The 24,956-nt window shown below is 42.7% G+C and overlaps 1 protein-coding gene across 2 annotated transcripts in view; it reads left to right on the forward strand.

Annotated features, from left to right (window-relative positions):
* Window positions 1–24,956, forward strand: part of CSMD2 (CUB and Sushi multiple domains 2) — an 801,202-nt gene that overhangs the window by 187,326 nt on the left and 588,920 nt on the right. For both annotated transcript variants that reach the window (XM_075264669.1, XM_075264670.1), the window contains exon 3: window positions 17,289–17,401. In XM_075264669.1, coding sequence (XP_075120770.1) covers window positions 17,289–17,401 — 113 coding nt within the window. The remainder of the gene's footprint in view (window positions 1–17,288; window positions 17,402–24,956) is intronic.

Genomic DNA, 24,956 nt, shown 5'->3' on the forward strand with positions numbered 1-24,956 from the left:
CGAGAACCAGGAACAGGTCTTGCAATGGCTGTCAGAGAACGCTTACAGCACATTGTCCAGCAGCCAGTCAGACTCTGCCTCCTCTCCTCCTATTACCCAACAGTCTTGTCTTCCTTCCTCCCAAAATTCCGAAGCTTTACAGAACAATAACCCAAACTGTCCCTGCTCCCCAGAGCTGTTCTCCGCTCCTTTCATTGTCCCTCAACCTGCCTCTCCACGTCACGATTCCACGAACCTAACAGAGGAGCATCTGTGTCCAGATGCTCAAACACTAGAGTCTCCTCCATCTCCGTTCGATTTGGTGGTGGATGACCAGCAACCCACCCTCATCGACGATGATGTGACGCAGTTGCCGTCAGGGCATCCAGTTGACCGGCGCATTGTGCGGGAGGAGGAGATGAGACAGGAGTTGGAAGAGGAAGTGGTGGATGATGAGGACACTGACCCGACCTGGACAGGGGGGATGTCAAGCGGGGAAAGTAGTGTGGATGTTGAGGCAGGTGCAGCACCAAAAAGGGTAGCTAGAGGCAGAGGCAGAGGTCAGCAGCTTAGGCGAAGCCAGGCCACACCCGGAATCTCCCAAGATGTTCCAGTTCGTACCCAGCCCCGAAAAACTCCCACCTCGAGGGCACGTTTCTCGAAGGTGTGGAGTTTTTTCAAGGAATGCGCCGAGGACAGATATAGTGTTGTCTGCACAATTTGCCTCTCGAAATTGATTAGGGGCTCTGAGAAGAGCAACCTGTCCACCACTTCAATGCGCCGTCATTTGGAATCCAAGCACTGGAATCAGTGGCAGGCAGCAACGGCAGGACAAAGGCCGCCTGCCGTTCACGCCACTGCCACTGCCTCTGCCACTGCCTCTGCCACTGCCACTGCTGACTGTGCTGGCGATGCACTCCAGAGGACGAGCCAGGACACCACTTCATCTGCCTCCGCCACTTTGTTGACTTCTACCTCATCCTCCCCTGGTCCTGTCTTATCTCCTTCTCCTGCACCATCAAAGGCACCATCAGGCGTTTCTTTACAACAACCCACCATCTCTCAGACATTGGAGCGGCGGCAGAAATACACTGCTAACCACCCACACGCGCAAGCCTTGAACGCCAACATCGCTAAACTGCTGGCCCAGGAGATGTTGGCGTTCCGGCTTGTTGAAACTCCCGCCTTCCTGGACCTGATGGCAACTGCGGCACCTCGCTATGCCGTCCCTAGCCGTCACTACTTCTCCTGGTGTGCCGTCCCCGCCTTGCACCAGCACGTGTCACTCAACATCAGGCGGGCCCTTAGTTCCGCGCTTTGCACAAAGGTCCACTTGACCACCGACGCGTGGACAAGTGCATGCGGACAGGGACGCTACATTTCACTGACGGCACACTGGGTGAATGTAGTTGAGGCTGGGACTGCTTCCCAAACTGGCCCGGTGTACCTCGTCTCCCCGCCTAACATTCCTGGCAGGGACACGAGAAGAACACCCCCCTCCTCCTCCTCCTCTACCGCCTCCTCCTCCGCCACCGCCTCCTCCTCCGCCACCGCCTCCTCCTCCGCTGTTAGATTGACCCCAGCTACGAGTTGGAAACGTTGCAGCACTGGCGTTGGTAGACGTCAGCAGGCTGTGCTGAAGCTGATCAGCTTGGGGGACAGACAGCACACTGCCTCCGAGGTGAGGGATGCCCTCCTCGATGAGACGGCAATATGGTTTGAGCCGCTGCACCTGGGCCCAGGCATGGTCGTTTGTGATAACGGCCGGAACCTGGTAGCAGCTCTGGAGCTTGCCGGACTCCAACATGTTCCATGCCTGGCCCACGTCTTCAACCTAGTGGTGCAACGTTTCCTAAAGAGCTACCCCAATGTTCCAGAGCTACTGGTGAAAGTGCGGCGCATGTGCGCCCACTTTCGCAAGTCGACAGTAGCCGCTGCTAGCTTAAAATCTCTCCAGCAACGCCTGCATGTGCCACAACACCGGCTTTTGTGCGACGTCCCCACACGCTGGAACTCAACGTTTCAGATGTTGAATAGAGTGGTTGAGCAGCAGAGACCTTTGATGGAATACCAGCTACAAAACCCTAGGGTGCCACAAAGTCAGCTGCCTCAGTTTCACATCCATGAGTGGCCATGGATGAGAGACCTTTGTGACATCCTACGGGTCTTTGAGGAGTCCACAAGGAGGGTGAGCTCTGAGGATGCGATGGTGAGCCTTACAATCCCGCTCTTGTGTGTTCTGAGAGAATCCCTGATTGACATCAGGGATAACTCAGATCACACAGAGGAGTTAGGGATAGCATCCGATCCGTCACAGCTGGAGAGTAGGTCCACACATCTGTCCGCTTCACTGCGTTTAATGGAGGAGGAGGAGGAGGAGGAGGAGGAGGAAGAAGAGTTGTCCGATGATGTGATGGTGATACAGGAGGCTTCCGGGCAACTTCGAATCGTCCCATTGTTGCAGCGCGGATGGGTAGACATGGAGGATGAGGAGGAAATGGAGATTGAACTTTCCGGTGGGGCCAGAGGAGTCATGCCAACTAACACTGTGGCAGACATGGCTGAGTTCATGTTGGGGTGCTTTACAACCGACAAGTGTATTGTCAAAATCATGGAGGACAACCAGTACTGGATCTTTGCTATCCTTGACCCCCAGTATGAAAACAACATCTCGTCTTTTATTCCGGTAGAGGGGAGGGCCAATCGCAACAATGCTTGCCACAGGCAATTGGTGCAGAATATGATGGAGATGTTTCCAGCATGTGACGTTGGCGGCAGGGAGGGCAGTTCCTCCAGTAGGCAACCAAGTTCTCACCGGTCCACACAAACGAGGGGCACACTGTCTAAGGTCTGGGACACCTTGATGGCACCCCCTCGCCAAAGTGCCGCCACGGAGGGTCCTAGTGTCACCAGGCGTGAGAAGTATAGGCGCATGTTGCGGGAATACCTTTCCGACCACAGCCCTGTCCTCTCCGACCCCTCTGCGCCCTACACGTATTGGGTGTCGAAGTTGGACCTGTGGCTTGAACTTGCCCTATATGCCTTGGAGGTGCTGTCCTGTCCTGCCGCCAGCGTCCTATCTGAGAGGGTGTTCAGTGCAGCCGGTGGCATCATCACTGACAAGCGCACCCGTCTGTCAGCTGAGAGTGCCGACCGGCTCACTTTGATAAAAATGAACCACCACTGGGTAGAGCCGTCATTTTTGTGCCCACCTGTGTAAAGCACCCCAACATGAAACTCCATGTCTGTACTCAACCTCTCCAATTCCTCCGCATCCTCATACTCATCCACCATAAGCGTTGCACAATTCTGCTAATACTAGGCTCCCTCCACCCTGATTTCCCCCAACTCTGCTGGTTAGAGGCTCCCTCCACCCTGATTTCCACCAACTCTGCTGGTTAGAGGCTCCCTCCACCATGAATTTGCCCAAACTGGGCTGTTTAGAGGCTCCCTCCACCATGAATTTGCCCAAACTGGGCTGTTTAGAGGCTCCCTCCACCATGAATTGGTCCAAACTGGGTTTTTTAGAGGCTCCCTCCACCATGAATTGGTCCAAACTGGGCTGGTTAGAGGCTCCCTCCACCATGAATTTGCCCAAACTGGGCTGTTTAGAGGCTCCCTCCACCATGAATTGGTCCAAACTGGGCTGGTTAGAGGCTCCCTCCACCATTAATTGGTCCAAACTGGGCTGGTTAGAGGCTCCCTCCACCATTAATTGGTCCAAACTGGGCTGGTTAGAGGCTCCCTCCACCATGAATTGGTCCAAACTGGGTTTTTTAGAGGCTCCCTCCACCATGAATTGGTCCAAACTTGGCTGTTTAGAGGCTCCCTCCACTATGAATTGGTCCAAACTGGGCTGGTTAGAGGCTCCCTCCACCATTAATTGGTCCAAACTGGGGTGGTTAGAGGCTCCCTCCACCATTAATTGGTCCAAACTGGGCTGGTTAGAGGCTCCCTCCACCATTAATTGGTCCAAACTGGGCTGGTTAGAGGCTCCCTCCACCATTAATTGGTCCAAACTGGGCTGTTTAGAGGCTCCCTCCACCATTAATTGGTCCAAACTGGGCTGGTTAGAGGCTCCCTCCACCATGAATTTGCCCAAACTGGGCTGTTTAGAGGCTCCCTCCACCATGAATTGGTCCAAACTGGGTTTTTTAGAGGCTCCCTCCACCATGAATTTGCCCAAACTGGGCTGGTTAGAGGCTCCCTCCACCATGAATTGGTCCAAGCTGGGTTTTTTAGAGGCTCCCTCCACCATGAATTTGCCCAAACTGGGCTGGTTAGAGGCTCCCTCCACCATGAATTGGTCCAAACTGGGCTGGTTAGAGGCTCCCTCCACCATGAATTTGCCCAAACTGGGCTGTTTAGAGGCTCCCTCCACCATTAATTGGTCCAAACTGGGCTGGTTAGAGGCTTCCTCCACCATGAATTTGCCCAAACTGGGCTGTTTAGAGGCTCCCTCCACCATGAATTGGTCCAAACTGGGTTTTTTAGAGGCTCCCTCCACCATAAATTGGTCCAAACTGGGTTTTTTAGAGGCTCCCTCCACCATGAATTGGTCCAAACTGGGCTGGTTAGAGGCTCCCTCCACCATGAATTTCCCAAAACTTGGCTGTTTAGAGGCTCCCTCCACCATGAATTGGTCCAAACTGGGCTGGTTAGAAGCTCCCTCCACCATGAATTTCCCAAAACTTGGCTGTTTAGAGGCTCCCTCCACCATGAATTGGTCCAAACTGGGCTGGTTAGAGGCTCCCTCCACCATTAATTGGTCCAAACTGGGCTGGTTAGAGGCTCCCTCCACCATGAATTGGTCCAAACTGGGTTTTTTAGAGGCTCCCTCCACCATGAATTTGCCCAAACTGGGCTGTTTAGAGGCTCCCTCCACCATGAATTGGTCCAAACTGGGCTGGTTAGAGGCTCCCTCCACCATTAATTGGTCCAAACTGGGCTGGTTAGAGGCTCCCTCCACCATTAATTGGTCCAAACTGGGCTGGTTAGAGGCTCCCTCCACCATGAATTGGTCCAAACTGGGTTTTTTAGAGGCTCCCTCCACCATGAATTTGCCCAAACTGGGCTGTTTAGAGGCTCCCTCCACCATGAATTGGTCCAAACTGGGCTGGTTAGAGGCTCCCTCCACCATTAATTGGTCCAAACTGGGCTGGTTAGAGGCTCCCTCCACCATTAATTGGTCCAAACTGGGCTGGTTAGAGGCTCCCTCCACCATGAATTTGCCCAAACTGGGCTGTTTAGAGGCTCCCTCCACCATTAATCGGTCCAAACTGGGCTGGTTAGAGGCTCCCTCCACCATGAATTTGCCCAAACTGGGCTGTTTAGAGGCTCCCTCCACCATGAATTGGTCCAAACTGGGTTTTTTAGAGGCTCCCTCCACCATTAATTGGTCCAAACTGGGCTGGTTAGAGGCTCCCTCCACCATGAATTGGTCCAAACTGGGCTGGTTAGAGGCTCCCTCCACCATGAATTTGCCCAAACTGGGCTGTTTAGAGGCTCCCTCCACCATTAATTGGTCCAAACTGGGCTGGTTAGAGGCTCCCTCCACCATGAATTTGCCCAAACTGGGCTGTTTAGAGGCTCCCTCCACCATGAATTGGTCCAAACTGGGTTTTTTAGAGGCTCCCTCCACCATGAATTGGTCCAAACTGGGCTGGTTAGAGGCTCCCTCCACCATGAATTTCCCAAAACTTGGCTGTTTAGAGGCTCCCTCCACCATGAATTGGTCCAAACTGGGCTGGTTAGAGGCTCCCTCCACCATGAATTTCCCAAAACTTGGCTGTTTAGAGGCTCCCTCCACCATGAATTGGTCCAAACTGGGCTGGTTAGAGGCTCCCTCCACCATTAATTGGTCCAAACTGGGCTGGTTAGAGGCTCCCTCCACCATGAATTGGTCCAAACTGGGTTTTTTAGAGGCTCCCTCCACCATGAATTTGCCCAAACTGGGCTGTTTAGAGGCTCCCTCCACCATGAATTGGTCCAAACTGGGCTGGTTAGAGACTCCCTCCACCATTAATTGGTCCAAACTGGGCTGGTTAGAGGCTCCCTCCACCATTAATTGGTCCAAACTGGGCTGGTTAGAGGCTCCCTCCACCATGAATTTGCCCAAACTGGGCTGGTTAGAGGCTCCCTCCACCATGAATTGGTCCAAACTGGGTTTTTTAGAGGCTCCCTCCACCATGAATTTGCCCAAACTGGGCTGGTTAGAGGCTCCCTCCACCATGAATTGGTCCAAACTGGGGTTTTTAGAGGCTCCCTCCACCATGAATTTGCCCAAACTGGGGTGTTTAGAGGCTCCCTCCACCATGAATTTGCCCAAACTCTGCTGGTTAGAGGCTCAATCCACCCTGATTTTCAAAACAAATGTTGGTGCCAACCTCAACTTACTACAAGGGCCAAATTCACTGCTGGTGACAAGCTCTCCTCACTGCAAGTGCCAAATACACATGTTTCAAGGTGTTTTCCTACTGTCAGAGAGGTGGTATTGAGTGTGTAAAGTGTGTAGTTGTTAGGCTGTGATGTTGGGGTAATAGAGGGTCTTTGGTGTGTTAGATGCCCCCAGACATGCTTCCCCTGCTGTCCCAGTGTCATTCCAGAGGTGTTGGCATCATTTCCTGGGGTGTCATAGTGGACTTGGTGACCCTCCAGACACGGATTTGGGTTTCCCCCTTAACGAGTATCTGTTCCCCATAGACTATAATGGGGTTCGAAACCCGTTCGAACACACGAACATTGAGCGGCTGTTCGAATCGAATTTCGAACCTCGAACATTTTAGTGTTCGCTCATCTCTATTTATAATATGTCCATACTCCTAGCCTACCTAGCCTCAACAGCCTAAAGGGACTGTAGGCTCCCGATTATGTGTGCTATATGCTCCTGTTTAAAACTCCCTTAGTAGCACATTAGAGTGTCTGTAGGACTGAAATAGCCGCAAAAATAGAGTGGTAAATATATAATACCACAGACATATCAGTAATTGTTCTGTCCTCTTAAGGGGTGTTCACACTACCGTCGGTGTCCGACAGGTAGTGTCCGCTCCTAGTGTCCGCTCAAAATCTATCACGGACATTAGGAGCGGACACTAGCTGTGTCCGTGACACCTGTCATTCATTTCAATGGGCATCGGGTGTGTTCTTTTGCACTCCGTGCCCGTCCTTCCCTGTCCGCAAGTGAAGATGTCTGACTTCTCAAGCGGACAGAAAAACCCTGCATGCAGGGTTCTTCTGTCCGCTTGAGAAGTCGGACATCTTCACTTGCGGACAGGGAAGGACGGGCACGGAGTGCAAAAGAACGCACCCGATGCCCATTGAAATGAATGACAGGTGTCACGGACACAGCTAGTGTCCGCTCCTAATGTCCGTGACAGATTTTAAGCGGACACTAGGAGCGGACACTACCAGTCGGACACCGACGGTAGTGTGAACGCTCCCTTACACTTTGTTTTTTGGACTACTCATTTTTATGAATCAATTTTAAACGGACTTAATAAAAGTTACATTTTAATATTTACTCCCTAAGTGATATTTAAAGGGATTAATGGTGACATCTCTGCTGGTTTAGATTAGTACAGGGATTAATGGTAATATCTCTGCTGGTTTACACTAGTACAGAGATTAATGGTAACATTCCTGCTGATTTAGAGTAGTACAGGGATTAATGGTAACATCTCTGGTAGTTTAGAGTAGTACATGGATTAATGATAATATCTCTGGTAGTTTAGAGTAGTACAGGGATTAATGGTAACATCTCTGCTGGTTTAGAGTAATACATGGATTAATGGTAACATTTCTGCTGATTTAGAGTAATACAGGGATTAATGGTAACATCCCTGCTGGTTCAGAGTACTACATGGATTAAGGGTAACTTCCCTGCTACTATTCTAGTAGTACAGGGGTTAATGGTAACTTCCCTGCTGGTTTAAAGTAGTACAGGGATTAATGGTAACATCTCTGTTGGTTTACAGTAGTGCAAGGATTAATACTAACATCCTAGCTGGTTTAGAATAGTACAGGGATTAATGGTAACATCCCTGCTGGTTTAGATTAGTCCAGGGATTAATGGTAACATCCCTGCTGGTTTACAATAGTACAGGGATTAATGGTAACATCCCTGCTGGTTTACAGTAATACAGGAATTAATGGTAACATCCCTGCTGGTTTAGATTAGTACAGGGATTAATAGTAACATCCCTGCTGTAGTAAAGGAGTTATTAATTACATATTAATTACATTTTTGGTAGTCTGTAGACCTGAGATATAGCACAGCTAATCACAGTGCAACTCAAAAATGATCATGTCTGTGATTGGTTGACTGTGGTGATATTGTGTATACCCTCACTAAAAAAATGTTTTAGCCTGAGCTGCAAGCCACAAATGCACTGCTGTCTTAACCTCTTCATCAGAAATGAATTTTCATCCTTGTAGTTTTTCTTTGCCACGTAATTGACTGACGTCATCTATCCAACAAAATAAGTTCATGTGCACATTCACTTTTGTCTTCATGCATCCCTTTGCATGGTTGACACTTGGGCAACCTTCCTTGAACTTCTATATCTATTCATACACACTTTATGGTGACAAAAACCTCCCCCTTACTGTGCATGAAGTCTCCAATAATTATTGTCAACAGACACACAAAAAACTATCCACTATGTTCTGCTCTTCTTTCTTGCAAATTGCAAGTGGGGAAGCCATTTTATGTCTCACCACAGTCACAAATGAACGGACGTAACATGTTCAAACCTGGGCAGCGGTGACTGGGAAGACAGCGACCTCATATGGGAAGCCCAGATACACAGTACACAGTACCTCTGGGATTCTTTCTCCTTAAAATTGACTGAAAATGCTGAAAGCTATCCCTTAGGTTTCTCTTCCATGTTGACAGAATAGTTGCTAAAATGTATTGATTGCACATTCATTCTGTCCACCTCTGGTCCCACCACATCACAAATGTTCTCTATTGGATTCAGATCAAGTGGCTGTGCAGGACATTGAATTACACTGAACTCATTGACACGTCTGTTGAGCCAGCTTGAGATGATGTGTGCTTTGTATTACCTTGCTGCAAGTATCCATTAGAAGATGGGTAGAATGTTCTGAATAAAGTGATTACTGAGCATTGAGCTGCATAGAGATATGTAGTAGAGCTATATTTTTCAGATGTGTGCAGTTTCCATTCTGCTTTATAATATAGAGTAACTCAAAACCAGGTCATGGTAACTCAGCGGGTCCTCTCCATATTTGTCAAGTGCAAATGAGTATTTTACAAGAGCAACACGTCACATGTTACATGGTCCAACTAAAAAAATATTGTACTACCAAAGTTTGCACATCTTCCTTTTGTACTTGCCTAAAAGACTGTCATGACAGTGTAACTATACATACTTGCATTCATACCTTGCTGATATGAACTTATTGACATTGTCATGCATGTGCAATTGATGCAATTCTCAGTTACTGTGGAAAAAAGTATTTATACATTATGCTCAGTTATGTTTTTCCCTTCATATTACATTGCTCATTCACATAAGTGACTTTAAAAAAAGTAAGCAAATAATCTTGGTCAAAAAGGATCATAGTAATTGGATATGCAGCACCCATACAGACCTAGGTGTCTCCAGGGTAACAGACCACAACCTTACCCTATGTGTAGTTGGAGCTTACACTTGTGTGTTACTATTTTTCATGTATCTCTTTCTCATACTAACCTACATTCAGTAGATGAGTAGGCAGAGGGAAAGGACACATTACTACAGGAACAGGCTACATGCAGGGTGGTTGTTTGTAGTTTATAACTATGGGGACACAAGAGTCTGCATAGGTGGTTATGTACCAAATGGTAGAATTGGCTTTTCACAATAATCCAAGCAAGAGGCTAGTTGGTATAAAGTCACACAGTTGTCAGACAGACGTCATGGTTTAGACTCAAGTACCAACCACTTTAAATAGCCCAGCAGTTCATTGGATTGGCTGGAAACAGACAGCAATGTTTAGAGTTTCATAAAGGGCAAGGCAACAATACAGGCAAGATCTAGAGAACAGTGCCCATGACCAGAAAGAACAGCGCAGTAAGCAGAGAGGGAATGCTAGCAATGGCCAGGAGGTACAGCAATACCCATTTAAGGATGTATGATCTGTTCTTCATTGCTGCTTTCCAGTTAATGTGTGAACCTTGGGTGTTGCATTTCCAGGTGACGTATATAAAGGATCACACGTTTATAGGGTTGGAGAAAAGTATAATAAACCATCTTTGTTTTTCAGTAAGAACTTTTTCTAAAGTAGCAATTTTTTACACATTAATAAAGCATGGATTTGGAATGGAATTGGATTTTTGGATGTACATGACCCTTAATGAATGTTAATTTTTGATATCAGCTATCACACCCTTCTTCTGGACAAACTGAACTGTTGTTTCAAGGACATTCTTCATTTACAGATACTGTAAAACTGAAGTACATTTCCTAATTTCTAACATTCACTCAGGACTCTTTAATGCCACCTAAAGAAAACAACTCAACTGTGCTCCATGAGTAATAGTACATGGTTCGTCTATGCTTTATCTTGCTCTAATTCTCCCAGTCTCTAGTGATCACAAACAGTCCAAACTTAAGGTATTTCCTGTTTAGCTGAAATGGTTTGGAACACATAAATGTGTTAATCTGATGTATTTCCTCAAGGAACATTCATACTAATTTGTTTACAATCCCCAGGGGCAAATATGAGTCCCTTTATACAAATAGAAAGGATTATTGGCCCAGTGTGTGACATACACTTTAGTAACCCAAACGCAGAAGAAAAAGTCAACCAAAGCTACCAAATTTGTCTAGACTAGACCACTATCTTGTGGGTATGAGGTCTCATGATTCCTCCATGACAGATGAAGGCAAGGTATGGAAGAAGCGGACATGTTGAATTTTATCACGCCCAATGCCTTTTTTCACTGCAGGAGAAAAGCATTTTTGGTGTATCTTGAAGATTTAAAGACAATCTTCTGATTGGTTGGGGTCCAACCACTGGGACCCCATTGATCACGAGAATGGGATCTAATGTTTCCATATGAATGGGGCAGTAGGTCATGATATGTGGTCCATTCAGTTCTAGTCGCTCCATTCACAGGGATTTCCTGATCAGTAGGAGCCTTAGCCTTGCATTTCCTTGTGACTTGTGATATCCTGAGATATGTACGTTCCCTACCCCTGTGTTAGTTGAAAGATTATCATGATGCCTTAAGATCCCACAAACTCCTCTGTCACATAAGAATACATAAGCATGCCTGAGGTCCAGCAGGATTTCGTGCAGATAGGACAAGCCAGAGGTTACTTCTATTAGCTTTATGGGATGGGAATATATTAAGTATTACTTTTTATGACAACTTCTGTGGGGAGGCCAATATGGGGGCATTATACAGTTTTGGGTGCACGATTTCAGTATAAATGGCACATGCTTGGTGGGAGGCCGTTACAGATTTTGCTTTGGGGCCCAGGAATGTCAAAGTTATAGTTACAGGACAAGTGAAAGGTATTTTAGCATCTAACAACCAGCATACGGTACATAAGAGATAGAAGCTTTTACAATCTAAAAGCTATACCTAGAGCTATAATTCACACTGACATCTTGATGTGGCTATGTATGAGTTCTGTAGTATACTCTGCAGTTGCTCTGCGCATGCACAACATGCATTCAAATGAGAACATTCTGGCGATTTCAAGTTTCAGAACCTTGAAGGAAAAGAATTAGCATTACAATGCATTATCCAGCTCTGTCACATTGATAGCTGCCACTGTCAGACAACAATATCAAGAAACTTCCAGCTCTCCTTGGATCACAGAAGCCTTGCAGATGACAGATTGTGAATGCAGATTTTAACCGTGCTGTACATAATTCAATCACAGCCATTTCAGACAGTCTTTCACATCCCTAAGGATTTGTTTCTCCTGCTTTCTAATCCTTTCTGTAATTATTGGTGAGGTTAAGTGATCTCAGCTTAAAAAAGGCGTAATACATATACCGATTCCCACACTGTTCTGCTGCTCGCAAAGATAATATACAACAGCCAGGATGGTGGCCAGAAAACATCTACTACATGCTATACAAAAGTACAATATGATACTTTTCACTCTTTAGACGGGGGAGGTAGGGAGAAAAATTTAATTTCAATTATCTTTCTTTTCGTGAGATGAATACATTTGCACTTTAGATTTGACACTCTGTGTGACTGAGACCTTCAGATCTCCTTGATTTGCTTTTTATAGGCAATTGCCCCTTTGAAGCAGTACACATTAAATTTTACAGAAACAATCCAAATTTTATTACAGTAAATTGAAGAGATCTCCCGAATGTTAATAAATCAGCAGTGATGATGATACAGTTTCACATTATCAAATCTAACTTCTAAAACTCCTACAGATGTGTCCTTCCTTACCTTTCCTCTTAGCGGGAAATTGCCATATACAGTATTTGTGTCATGATATGAGCAGCTTTTCCCATGTACTGTCACAAAGTCGTATAGTCTCTATCTTATATGTCCATGTGGGGGCATCCAGTTTAAGGATATACTAGCATGTCCTTAAAGGGGCCCGCATGCCCAAATCATATTCAACTGCTGTCACCACATTACAGTCACAAACAACATCACTTTGTAATATTTATCAATCATGTAGATTTGGATGGACCTTTTGCGGAGATCAGCTCTCAATGCATGGGGTGGTGCAGGCAGGAGATGGCAGGGTTTGGAGTGGAAAGAGCAGTGCTCCATAGTACTGAAGGCCCATCACCAGTTCACCAATTGTCTCATTTACAAGACTTCAAAGTCACCTGCATAACAAAAGTATGTTGTTTATCGCAGTAGTGTGCTCTATAACATGGTGCTGGCAAATGAATATGCTAGGGCTAGGTGATAGAATCCCTTCAAACAAATCATAGCCAGTATAAGGATGGATACATCTGTATTTATGACTTTGGATGGACCCATAATCTCAAGTATAGTCATTGAACCCCGTGAATACAACATTGTAAAATAAAACCACAAAGCACCTCTACACTGCAACAGATACAGCAGCGTTCAGATGAAATGCCATTACAGCCCTAGTGGTTTGAAAAAAGACTTAGAACCATCAGGTTAACTATACCACAGCTGTCAAAGAGCAGTAAGTCGCTTGCCTGCTATTCTGTCTGAACCTTTGACAGATCTGTACTGCCATGCTTGCTTATAAATAAGATTACCATTACCAAATCCTTTACTGTAGCCTGTTCTCCATTATTAGATTTAACAGATTCTGTTAAAATACATCCGCAAAATCTTGTCTTCAACATATACCTGACTCCCCAACTTCTACGTTGGAAGGGGTGAGCTAATATAAAGATTCTCTTTAACTATAGTTATAGTCTCAGGAGGATCCTTATCAGCACTAATGTAACTCATTGTGAATGGAGCTGTAAGTCTAGTGTATGACCTTCATTGCTGCACCAAGCTTACTTGTCCTTTGATGTATAGTAGGAGATCACAATGGTAATGCATATGTAGAGAAAGCTGTTCCCAAATAGTAAGACTGTGCATACATGAAATGTATGTTCACAGCCATGTATGACCTTGACATTGTCATTGTGGGGAAATGTGTCATAACCATCTTAAAATGACAACAGGCTCTCCTCTTTATTCATGGGCACAGTAGGTGAGATTTGCTTTGTAAGATGTGCCAGAATTCTGCCACAGTTTGCAAGCATGTGTATTTAGAAACATTGTACAACCATTTCAGTAGTCTTGAAAAGTCTATAGAAAAATTTGATTGTTGTCGCTGCTAGACAATAGATGATAGAAGACATGACTGCAGAACCAGACTATGCGGGGCTCATTGTTAGTCTGTAACTATGGAAACACATAAGTATGCATCATTTCCATAGGGTTGGTCCAATTTTCATAAAAAAAGGCAAAGAAGATGTTACAGAAACAAACTTGGTACTCATTTCCTGAATAACCTGCTGCTCCGGTGCTATGGCTGGTTACAGACCACTGTGTGTATTTTGCGGTCAGCAAACTAGTAATTTATAGTCAGTTTTTGCAGACATACAGTCCTGGCCAAAAGTTTTAAGAATGACACAAATATTATATTTTCACATGATCTGCTGCCCTCTGGTTTTTATGTGTGTTTGTCTGATGTTTTTATCACATACAGAAATACAATTGCAATCATATTATAAGTAACAAAAGCTTATATTGACAGTTAGAATGAGTTAATGCAGCAAGTCAATATTTGCAGTGTTGACCCTTCTTCTTCAGGACCTCTGCAATTCTCCCTGGCATGCTCTCAATCAACTTCTGGACCAAATCCTGACTGATAGCAGTCCATTCTTGCACAATCAATGCTTGCATTTTGTCACAATTTGTAGGTTTTTGTTTGTCCACCCGTCTCTTGATGATTGACCACAAGTTCTCAATGGGATTAAGATCTGGGGAGTTTCCAGGCCATGGACCCAAAATCTCTATGTTTTGTTCCCTGAGCCATTTAGTTATTACCTTTCCTTTATGACAAGTTGCTCCATCATGCTGGAAAAGGCATTGTTGATCGGCAAACTGCTCTTGGACGGTTGGGAGAAGTTGATCTTGGAGGACATTCTGGTACCATTCTTTATTCATGGCTGTGTTTTTAGGCAAGACTGTGAGAGTGCCGATTCCCTTGGCTGAGAAGCAACCCCACACATGAATGGTTTCAGAATGCTTTACAGTTGGCATGAGACAAGACTGGTGGTAGTGCTCACCTCATCTTCTCCGAATAAGCTGTTTTCCAGATGTCCCAAACAATCGAAAAGGGGATTCATCAGAGAAAATGACTTTACCCCAGTCCTCAGCAGTCCACTCCCTGTACCTTTTGCAGAATATCAGTCTGTCCCTGATGTTTTTTTCTGGAGAGAAGTGGCTTCTTTGCTGCCCTCCTTGAGACCAGGCCTTGCTCCAAGAGTCTCCGCCTCACAGTGCATGCAGATGCACTCACATCTGCCTGCTGCCATTCCTCAGCAAGCTCTGCATTGCTGGTAGCCCGATCCCGCAGCTGAAAAACTTTTAAGAGACGGTCCTGGCGCTTTCTGGTCTTTCTTGGGTGCCCTGGAGCCTTTTTGCCAACAATGGAACCTCTCTCCTTGAAGTTCTAGATGATGCGATAGATTGTTGACTGAGGTGCAATCTTTCTAGCTGCGATACTCTTCCCTGTTAGGCCATTTTTGTGTAGTGCAATGATGACTGCACGTGTTTCTTTAGAGATAACCATGGTTAACAGAAGAGAAACAATGATGCCAAGCACCAGCCTCCTTTTAAAGTGTCCAGTGGTGTCATTCTTACTTAATCATGACAGATTGATCTCCAGCCCTGTCCTCATCAACACCCACACCTGTGTTAATGGAGCAATCACTGAAACAATGTTAGCTGGTCCTTTTAAGGCAGGGCTGCAATGATGTTGAAATGTGTTTTGGGGGATAAAGTTCATTTTCTAGGCAAATATTGACTTTGCAAGTAATTGCTGTTACGCTGATCACTCTTTATAACATTCTGGAGTATATGCAAATTGCCATTAGAAAAACTGAAGCAGTAGACTTTGTAAAAATTAATATTGGTATCATTCTCAAAACTTTTGACCTTGACTGTAGTGTCTTCAGTGTGTGATCCTAGTTTGTGGATCCACCATCTAATTGTATCCCTAGCTTGTCTGCAAAAATGGACGGCACACTGATGGCACACTGAGTATATCAGTGTTCCATCCTAGGATTTTAGTCTCCCATAGGAAGCTATGGGCAAGCCCGTTCCACAAATACTGAACAGAATAGGACATGTTCTATCTGATGCGGTGCAGAATCATGGTACGTGCCCATAGAAATAAATGGGTCAGTGTGCTATCAGGGACCACAAGGATAGCACACTGATCTCGCTCACAGTCGTCTGCAAGGGCCTAAGTCTTTGCTGCTTCTCACTGGTGTTTGGTCAGTTCATTGCCCTCAGATTTGTACCAAACCTGTTGAATGCTATTAGTTGTAACAACTTATTACACCTATCATAACTGGGCCTTTATAATGGGAGTTGTAGAATCCACAAAATTGTCACTGTGTTCGCAAATTAGTGGACTCGTGGGTTATAATGGAAACCATGATGCTGCAATGGCAGAATTAAAGGGGTTGTCTAGGCTTATTTTTATATGGTCCACGGACCAACATGTTCACTGCAGCTCAGACTTCGAGCTTTCTACTTCCGGACCCATATTATAGAATGGAGGGGTGCTGGAAGCTGGATGATCGTTCCAGGGGCTGGTGTTGACCCTATACCAATCATATATTTGTGGCCTATCCTAAGAATAGTCCATAAAAAAACATAAGCCCAGACAACCCTTATAAGATTGCAATTATTATCATTTTACAGCTCATAGCAAATTCTGGCAATAAATTGATATCAGTATTCTGAGCTATAATATCATATAACTTATTAATCATTATCATTTATTATGAGTTGGCAATATTGATAGCCCATGATTTTTGGATATGCTGTCAAGCAAAAAAGAAAAAATTAAGATTGACAACCCTATATGATGGATACAGTGATCAACAGACCCACTTATATATAATGTGGTCCATCTAAGCTCCACCAAAGTTGTGACACGCACAACCTTTCTTGCTGACAATAGTTATAAAAACCCAGACCTAAAAAAAGACCCTAAAAGGCTCAGAAGAAATGTTTCACATTGTAGAGATACAGTACAACTACTATACAGTTAGTATTCTAAATGGCAGATCATTTCCACAGCATTGTGATACTATAAATGGCCAATTACTGTATATTGTGTAAGTAACCCATCCTTAAAGGCATAGCACAGAAGGTGAATTAGTATGACTTTAGCTTTAGGAGATATTTCTACATATGTATTGATCTCTGTGGAAAGGAAATACTACAATTAGTGATAAAAAAATATGATCAGACACACAAAATAATAATAATAATAATAATAATAATAATAATAATAATAATAATAATAATAATAATAATAATAATAAATAACACTTCCCCTTTAAAGTTCATTTACCATATGAGTGCGCTTATTATAACTGTGCACATAATATAATGTACATAATGTGAAAGTATTTAGTCTAAAATAAGGATAATGCCATAAGCAAGCTGGTTATATGATGGTTTATAGTATTAATAAAATTGAAAAGACAGGTGGGAAATATGCCATAAAATTTGGTTTATATGCTATCAAAGAATTTACAGTTCTCTCTGCTGGTCACGGCTCTAATGTTAATTCTTTGTCTTTTTCATTTTGTAGGTTAACAGGTTTTCATCTTCCGGCTCCAATAGTGAGTAGTGGGAACCGCCTAACTCTGTGGTTGGTGTCGGACTACGCAGTCAGTGCTCAAGGCTTCCGCTCTACCTATGAAGGTAAGAATTCTGGGAAATAAAAGTACACATGGCTAAACTTGTTTGATGATAATATAATGTTATTATATGTTTATAATGTAATTATCCATTACTATTATTTAGTTTTAATTAGCTATTAATGTTTTTTGTAAATTCTATATTATGGTAACATCACACAAAAATTTTCATCATAAATCTATACCAATTTTTCAATTGTGTCATGGATTTTGAGCAGATTTGGTGCATATAATGGCAAAGGGCACACGTAAAAAACCTTCTCATTGAAAATGATGTCCAAATGTAAAACTCTCAGCAATAATTGACATGATGTGGGTTTAAAACCCGCAGTGTAAATCACATTGTGCTGTAGGGTTTTTTTACGCAGCATGTGGATGGGATTTGTCTAAATCCTGTCGACTATGTTGAAACGTAAATCACTGTGAGTTAACCACTGGTGAATTTGCCTCAGTTAACCCTTGGGTATTACACTGTGTAATTTGTCGCAGCTCTTACGGTGGATTTTTACTTTTCTTTTTTAAGCCAATGGGGGAAAATCTGCAACAAATCTGTGAGCAATCGGCAACAGAAATTGCCACGGTGCATAACTCATAACTCTGCAACACAGTTAAATACACACAGTTCAACTTGCATTGGCTGTATGTCATTCTGATCTATCGGAGGACCAGCACATAGGACAGTTGGACCGCTAAAATAGCAGTTACATACAGAATAAATAGACCCCAATGACTATAATGGGATCCATTGGATGTTGTTTTTTTTTTTAACCACTTCCGGACCACCCATAGACTATATACATCCGGATAGTGATTGCCTTGTTCTGACAGGACGTGCCGGTACGTCCTGTCAGAACACAGCTATTGCACGAGATCGTGCAGCTGCTGAAACTGGGAGCCGGCTGTAACTTCAGCCGGAGCTCCCAGAAAGAAGACAGGGAAGGTTTATTTCCTTCCCTGCCTTCTCGATCGCTGTGTATACAGCGCTCAATGAGTGCCATGATGGGGCCTCTCTCTGACCCGGCGGTCACGTGATCCGCCAGGCTCAGTGTCTTGCAAGAGCTGCTGGGCCCAGATCAGCTCTGTATACTGTGTGTACAGCATGCAGGAGGCTGTATTCCTCCTGCAACTGGGGCTAAATATACCAGCCCCAGTTATAGGAGAAATCAGCCTCTAATACAAAAAAAAAAGTGATCAGATGTCCCCAAAGGTTTCTTATGACCTTATGGGGACAGCATCTGAAAAAAAATATTTTAAAAAATTAATAAACAAGTTTAAAAAAGTATTAAAATAATTTAAAAAAATAATTAAAATAATATGCCAATAAAATGCCGTTATTAAAGATTATAGCCCCACCCCCGACAACACCATACAAAATAAAAATTACCGTAACAGAGAGGAAAAACTGTTTTATAAAGTTTTTCAATGGCACTTTGTGTTATTAAATTAAAAAAAAGATAAGTGAAAACCAGACACAATTTCCTTCCTATTTTGTTTATATTTTCCTGGATATAATTTTTTTTTTAAAATATATTCAAAAATAAAAACAAAATAAAAATAAAGACCTATGTGTCCCCAAAAAAAGACGCAAAAATGAGTTGAATAAGACGTATGAGAAAAACGTTGCAGCCCTCAAAACCGCACATACAAAATAAACCTAAAATGTGTCTGGTTCTGGATCACAAATTGGCCCAGTACTGAAGTGGTTAAATTGACAATGGAGGACGAAAAAGTTGCGTGTGCTCAAGACCCCAACACAAATGTCAATGTAACTTCCTTAGAACTGTAATTACTGTACTAAATGTACTGAGAATAAGAAGTATTTCTACTATAAGTCTGATCTGTGTCTATTTATGTGTACTACTGCAGTACAGTACTTTATAGATACCAGGATGTAGGGCTTTTTCTTATATGACTCTCTTTGATAAATGTAATAATCTTTCATTGCATCAATTATAATAAGAAAGGAAATAACAATCTTGTTGAAAAATTCCCAGATAACTCATATGCAGAACTGTGAGCCTTCATGATGACAGAATAGAAACAAACATTGTATAGTCTGATAAGGCAGTTACATATTACTGTCTTTCATATTCCATTCTTCATCTGTCTGTAAAGCTGATTTTACAAAATGAGACGATTGTTAACTGACTGCAGACTTTGGTATGGGGGCCTCCCAACGTTCCCCCCTTTTTGTTCATTGGAAGATACCCTGCTGCCAGAGGATAACCCCTTCTCATTCAGAACACATGAACACTTGTAAAGTGTAAAGAGATGTTCACACAGAGTTTTATGCAGACTGAAAAAATTTCCGTAGGTATAATTGACATGCTGCAACGCAAGTGTTTTTCAAATTGCAGCATTTCCGATGCAGATTTTTTCCTGCAATGTGTGGATGGGATTAGCCAGAATCTTGTCCACTTTGCAGGTACTGTAAAATGCAGCATTTGTGGGACCCCGAGCTTTGATGTGTTTTATGATGGATTTTTTGGGATTTTTTTTTTTTTTTACTCAAGCACAATGTATTGCCATCTGCTTAAAAAATTCTTTTTTTTTTTTTTCTTATAGCGGTTTGTGCAGAACTGCGTTTTTTTTTTTTTCCATGGCTTTTTCAAGGTAGAATCTGCCAGCAGATAGGTCATGTCACTTTTTTTCTCCTCTAACTGGAAAAATTAGCTAAAGGAAAAAAACCTGCTGCTGACTCCCATTGAAATGAATGGGAGGCATTTTTTAAGGTGGATGTTTATGGGGTGGTAGAGTGAGGCACAGTAGATGTTGGCAGGGGCATATTAAGGGTACTATGAGTTCATGCCATATATCCCTGTGACAGCATAATGTAAAATAGGGACCTTCCATGCAGTATAATGTCCCACAGTATCCCCTTCACACAGCATAGAGTCGCATAATGATCCCTATACAGTATAATATCCCATGGTAGCCCCCTCCACACAGTATAATGTCTTATAATGGCCCCCATAAAGTAAAATGTCCCAAAGGCCCCTCCACACAGTATAATGTTCCAGAACAGCCCCCATGCTAATAAAATGGAAAAAAAAAAAAGCTCATTCATATGTATAACTGAACCACTTCTCCTTACAAATTAGCCAAAGAGGCCAAATTATGAGGTCCGGTTATATCACTGGGCAAACCTCACAAAATTTTTTAATTTGCCCAACAAACACTTACCTCCAGTAGACTTATGTGACCTGCAATAATAATCAACTGTGTGGATGCTGATACAGTTGATTATTATATTGTATTGTAATGTGGGAAAATGGGCAATTACATGCAGTTGGGCCCACTTGCAGCTTTGGACCCAGGGCCACCACATTTCGCCCCTTATTACAATCCAGTCCTGGCCGTCAGCTAAATAAAAAATTTTGCACAATAGTTTTTTTTTTTTTTTTGTTTTTTTTTTTTATGAGACAAATATTTTATTGAAGAAGTTCAAAGTACAAAATATACATTTTCAGTACAAAAAGGCAACATCACATCTGTTAGAAAACTTGTTATAGAGATACATAGTATATGAATAAACTAGACATTAGTAGCAACTATCAAAAATTTGATTACCCAACCTCGACAGGATAACAATAAGCATCTGAGAATGAAAAGTACCAGTCAGAAGTACGAGATTGAAGGCTCACTACAAAACAAATTGGTAGGTTTTATAATATGTGATGTATGCGGCAAATATAAAAGAGATTAACCCTTAAGTACCATCTTGGTGTCTATCATACACCACTATCATACACATATCATTATGATAGACACCATGATAGTACTTAAGAGTTAAACCTATGAAGGGAAGAGACAACCCATCAGGGCTGGGGGACATATTATTTTTTAGTGTAAAAATTGCATGAAGTACCTCCCCCGTAGAGATGGGGTTTGAAAGTCAGTAAATCTATACCGGCCATCTAAGAATGCTCGGATATCGCCTATTTTAGGTTGGGGTATAGAATGATCAGCAGACAGGTTAAAAAGAGCAGAGTAGTATTCTGCCATAGTATCTACCATATCCTTGGGGTCTAAAATTGTATTATTGCATTTGTCATATAGAAAGGGGATTCTAGATTTTATAGCTTGTGTTTGAAGTCTCTGTAGTGACATACCATGCTTATATGCTTAAAGATCATGATGCTGATGCTCTGAAAGAAGAGAAGCTTTGTTTATTTTGTCTATGTAAGTCACCAAGATGAGTTTTCAATGTGAATTCAAGCTTCTAGTCCTGTTAGCATAAGATGACTGTTTAATAAAATGGCGCCTCATCGTAGCCGTATGGACACACCAAAGGGTTCTATCATTCACCTGTCCATTATCATTAAGTAGGAAGTAATCTTCCAGTGCCTGGGTGGTAGATTGGCTATATCAAGTGTGAAGAAGGATAAACTTGTTCAAACGCCAAACAGTCAGGGGCTCTACTGAAGTGCTCTTGGACATGTAAGGGTGGGGCATGAGCAGACATTTCGTACCTATAGAATTAGACTGGACTGTGGGTATAAGTTGTTTATTCATTTAAAAAAGGGTCTATTCTAGTATACATTTTATAGGGATGAGAAAAAAGAAAAATCCCACTACACAGGGTGATGTATGCAGCAAATATAAGAGATTAACCCTATGAAGGGAAGAGGCAAGTGGGGTTGGTTTGTGGGTCATTTCCGAAGAGTTAGAATCCATACATGGCCAAACAGTAGAATTAAAATCTCCTGTCATGAGAACAGATCCATGTTGAATCTGAGTGACATTAGCCATTAATCTAGGTATAAATTCTTGTTGTCTGGTATTGGGCGCATAAACTGACACTAAAGTATATGGTACATTGTTCAAGGTTCAGCGTAAACTAATGTATCGTGAGAGGCAGAAGTGGTAATATAGTCCTCCAGTTTCTTGTAAACAATGAATGTCTGCATTGAGGTTTATGAGCCTCCCACACGAGTGATTGCTTAAAAGGTGAGTTCAACCCATTAACATTTAAGAAAGCAACTATAGATACCATAATGAAATAGTAAGAGAATATCTGCTATAGACAAACTGTCCCTTTTAGTGGGAAGCAAGTGACATACAGAGTCAAGTGGGATCCAAATCACGGTGTTACTGCTTCGTGGGGCCTCAGCCTAAAGCAGATTTTTAGGAAACACATCAAAATCAGCTTCCAAAACCTGCTTCAAATTCCTGCCTAATTCTACCAAATTTTGCCTAATTCTCCTCCAGGTGAATATACTTTTGCAGTACCAGATAGAAACTATATACGAGAGTGGCACTGTTTCTTAAAACAGACTGATCTTCCTTTTCTTAGACAAGTCTGACAGGATACTTAATATCCTAGAGTCCACATATTATATATAAATGACTTCTCATTTTGCTCCATACTGCAGATTACTATGACATCCCAATTTATGCAGCATATTGTGTCTTGTAAATGTTTAGTTTTCTATAACTAACAAGAAGAAAACTTTACCTCTAGATAGTGCGCTGTGGCATTACTCATTAGTTTTATGAGTTGCATTTAAGGACAAGTAGCTATGTTTAGACTTTGCTTTAGCGTGCCTCGCCGCCATTCAAAATGATCATCCAACATTAGCAGAACGAACAGGTGTATCAGACATCTGGTGTACATTACAATGAATTATTGTTATTATTTTTGAGCGAATTAATTGTGCTGCAAGCCATCTTTTCCTCAGCGCTGTTTTAATTACCATAGTCGCCTGTTGATAGAAGGCTACAGCTGTTATTAATATACGGAAGTTCCAGGCATAGAACAAGACTTCGTAAGACCTGCATTAGCCACCTTGGTCACTTTAACCTGCCTACTTTCCAAACCGTATGTAATATTAATTATGTTATATTATATTATATTACATTCTAGATGTATGCAGAAACAGTAGACATGAGATCTAGATGAACCTTCAATTAGTAAAGTTTCACTTAGTGAAAAGCAGGAAGGTCAGTGAAGTGACACCGAAGCATCTGTCTCTGAATAACAAATGCAGCGGCTTACCACTGTCTATCAAGCAGGCCGTCCTATACCTTGTCTTACAAGCTGCCGTCAGAAGTATCTGTCCTTGTTTATTTTAATATGCATCACAACTATCTCCTGTCAATCATGTATGGAGGTGCTGTAGAAATGCTCTGGGACCCACTGATCCACATACAAAACAACTGAATGCAACAGCATCTTATAGGATTAACCCATTGCACTGCAATTTCAGCTTCACAGACTCCAATACATAAATAAATATATCAAATCTTGTGCCAGATTAGCCTCATGTAGATTATGTTTTATAATATTTATTCATTTCACAATCTTGGCTGGAAAACTGGCTCGTTTTTGATTCTCTATTTTATATTAAATTCCGAACAAACAAGGCGGTAATTGCTTTCATGTTGTACTGTCTTCTCAAGTAGAATACTTCATAATCCACCTTGTTTTTCTTTACTGTATTACCATTATATGTGATCAAGGGACCCCTCCTTCTCCTGAAAGGCGAGGGTCCCAGAGGTGATTATGCTTGTGGATATGCCATAAATGTTTCAGATGGGAAAACCACTTTAATAAAATGGTATTATTGGATTTATGTTTTCAGAAACCCTCCAGCCCCCTTACTAGTGCTGATTCCCCTCAGTACATGTGTAGCAGTGCCCTGATAATCATTCTTTATTTCCTGGTGACATAGTATACTGTTATTTAGAATCATTTACTCTTGTAGTACTAGAATTCAGCTCTCAATGTACGATAGGCTGTGATAAACTATAGGGGGAGAGATAGACAAGGACCCTAGACTAATGATAAGATTGGAGTGTGTCACAGACCACCCTAGACTGTCCGTAGGCACTTTAAAAAAGCAGTAATAATATCTCATAGCTACCGCCTCAAGCAGAAATCGCACAGGAAAATAAATAGCAAATAAGCATCCTACGTACAGTACAGACCAAAAGTTAGGACACACCTTCTCATTCAAAGAGTTTTCTGTATGGGGCCACATGGTGGCTCAGTGGTTAGCACTGCAGCCTTGCAGTACTGGAGTCCTGGTGTTCAAATCCTGCCAAGGGCAAAAAAACCATCTGCAAGGAGTTTGTATGTTCTCCCCATGTTTGCATGGATTTCCATCCCATATTCTAAAGACATACTGATAGGGAAAAAATGTACATTGTGAGCTCTATGTGGGGCTCACAATCTACATAAAAAAAAAAAAAAAAGAGTTTTCTGTATTTTCATTACTATGAAAATTGTAGATTCATACTGAAGGCATCAAAACTATGAATTAACACACGTGGAATTATATACTTAACAAAAAAGCATGAAACAACTGAATATATGTCTTATATTCTAGGTTCTTCAAAGTAGCCACCTTTTGCTTTGATTACTGCTTTGCACACTCTTGGCATTCTCTTGGTGAGCTTCAAGAGGTAGTCACCTGAAATGGTCTTCACTTCACAGGTGTGCCCTGTCAGGTTTAATAAGTGGGATTTCTTGTCTTATAAATGGGGTTGGGACCATCAGTTGTGTTGTGCAGAAATCAGGTGGATACATAGCTGATAGTCCTACTGAATAGACTGTT

This window comes from Leptodactylus fuscus, chromosome 2, assembly GCF_031893055.1.
Source record: "Leptodactylus fuscus isolate aLepFus1 chromosome 2, aLepFus1.hap2, whole genome shotgun sequence".
Lineage (NCBI taxonomy): Eukaryota > Metazoa > Chordata > Amphibia > Anura > Leptodactylidae > Leptodactylus > Leptodactylus fuscus.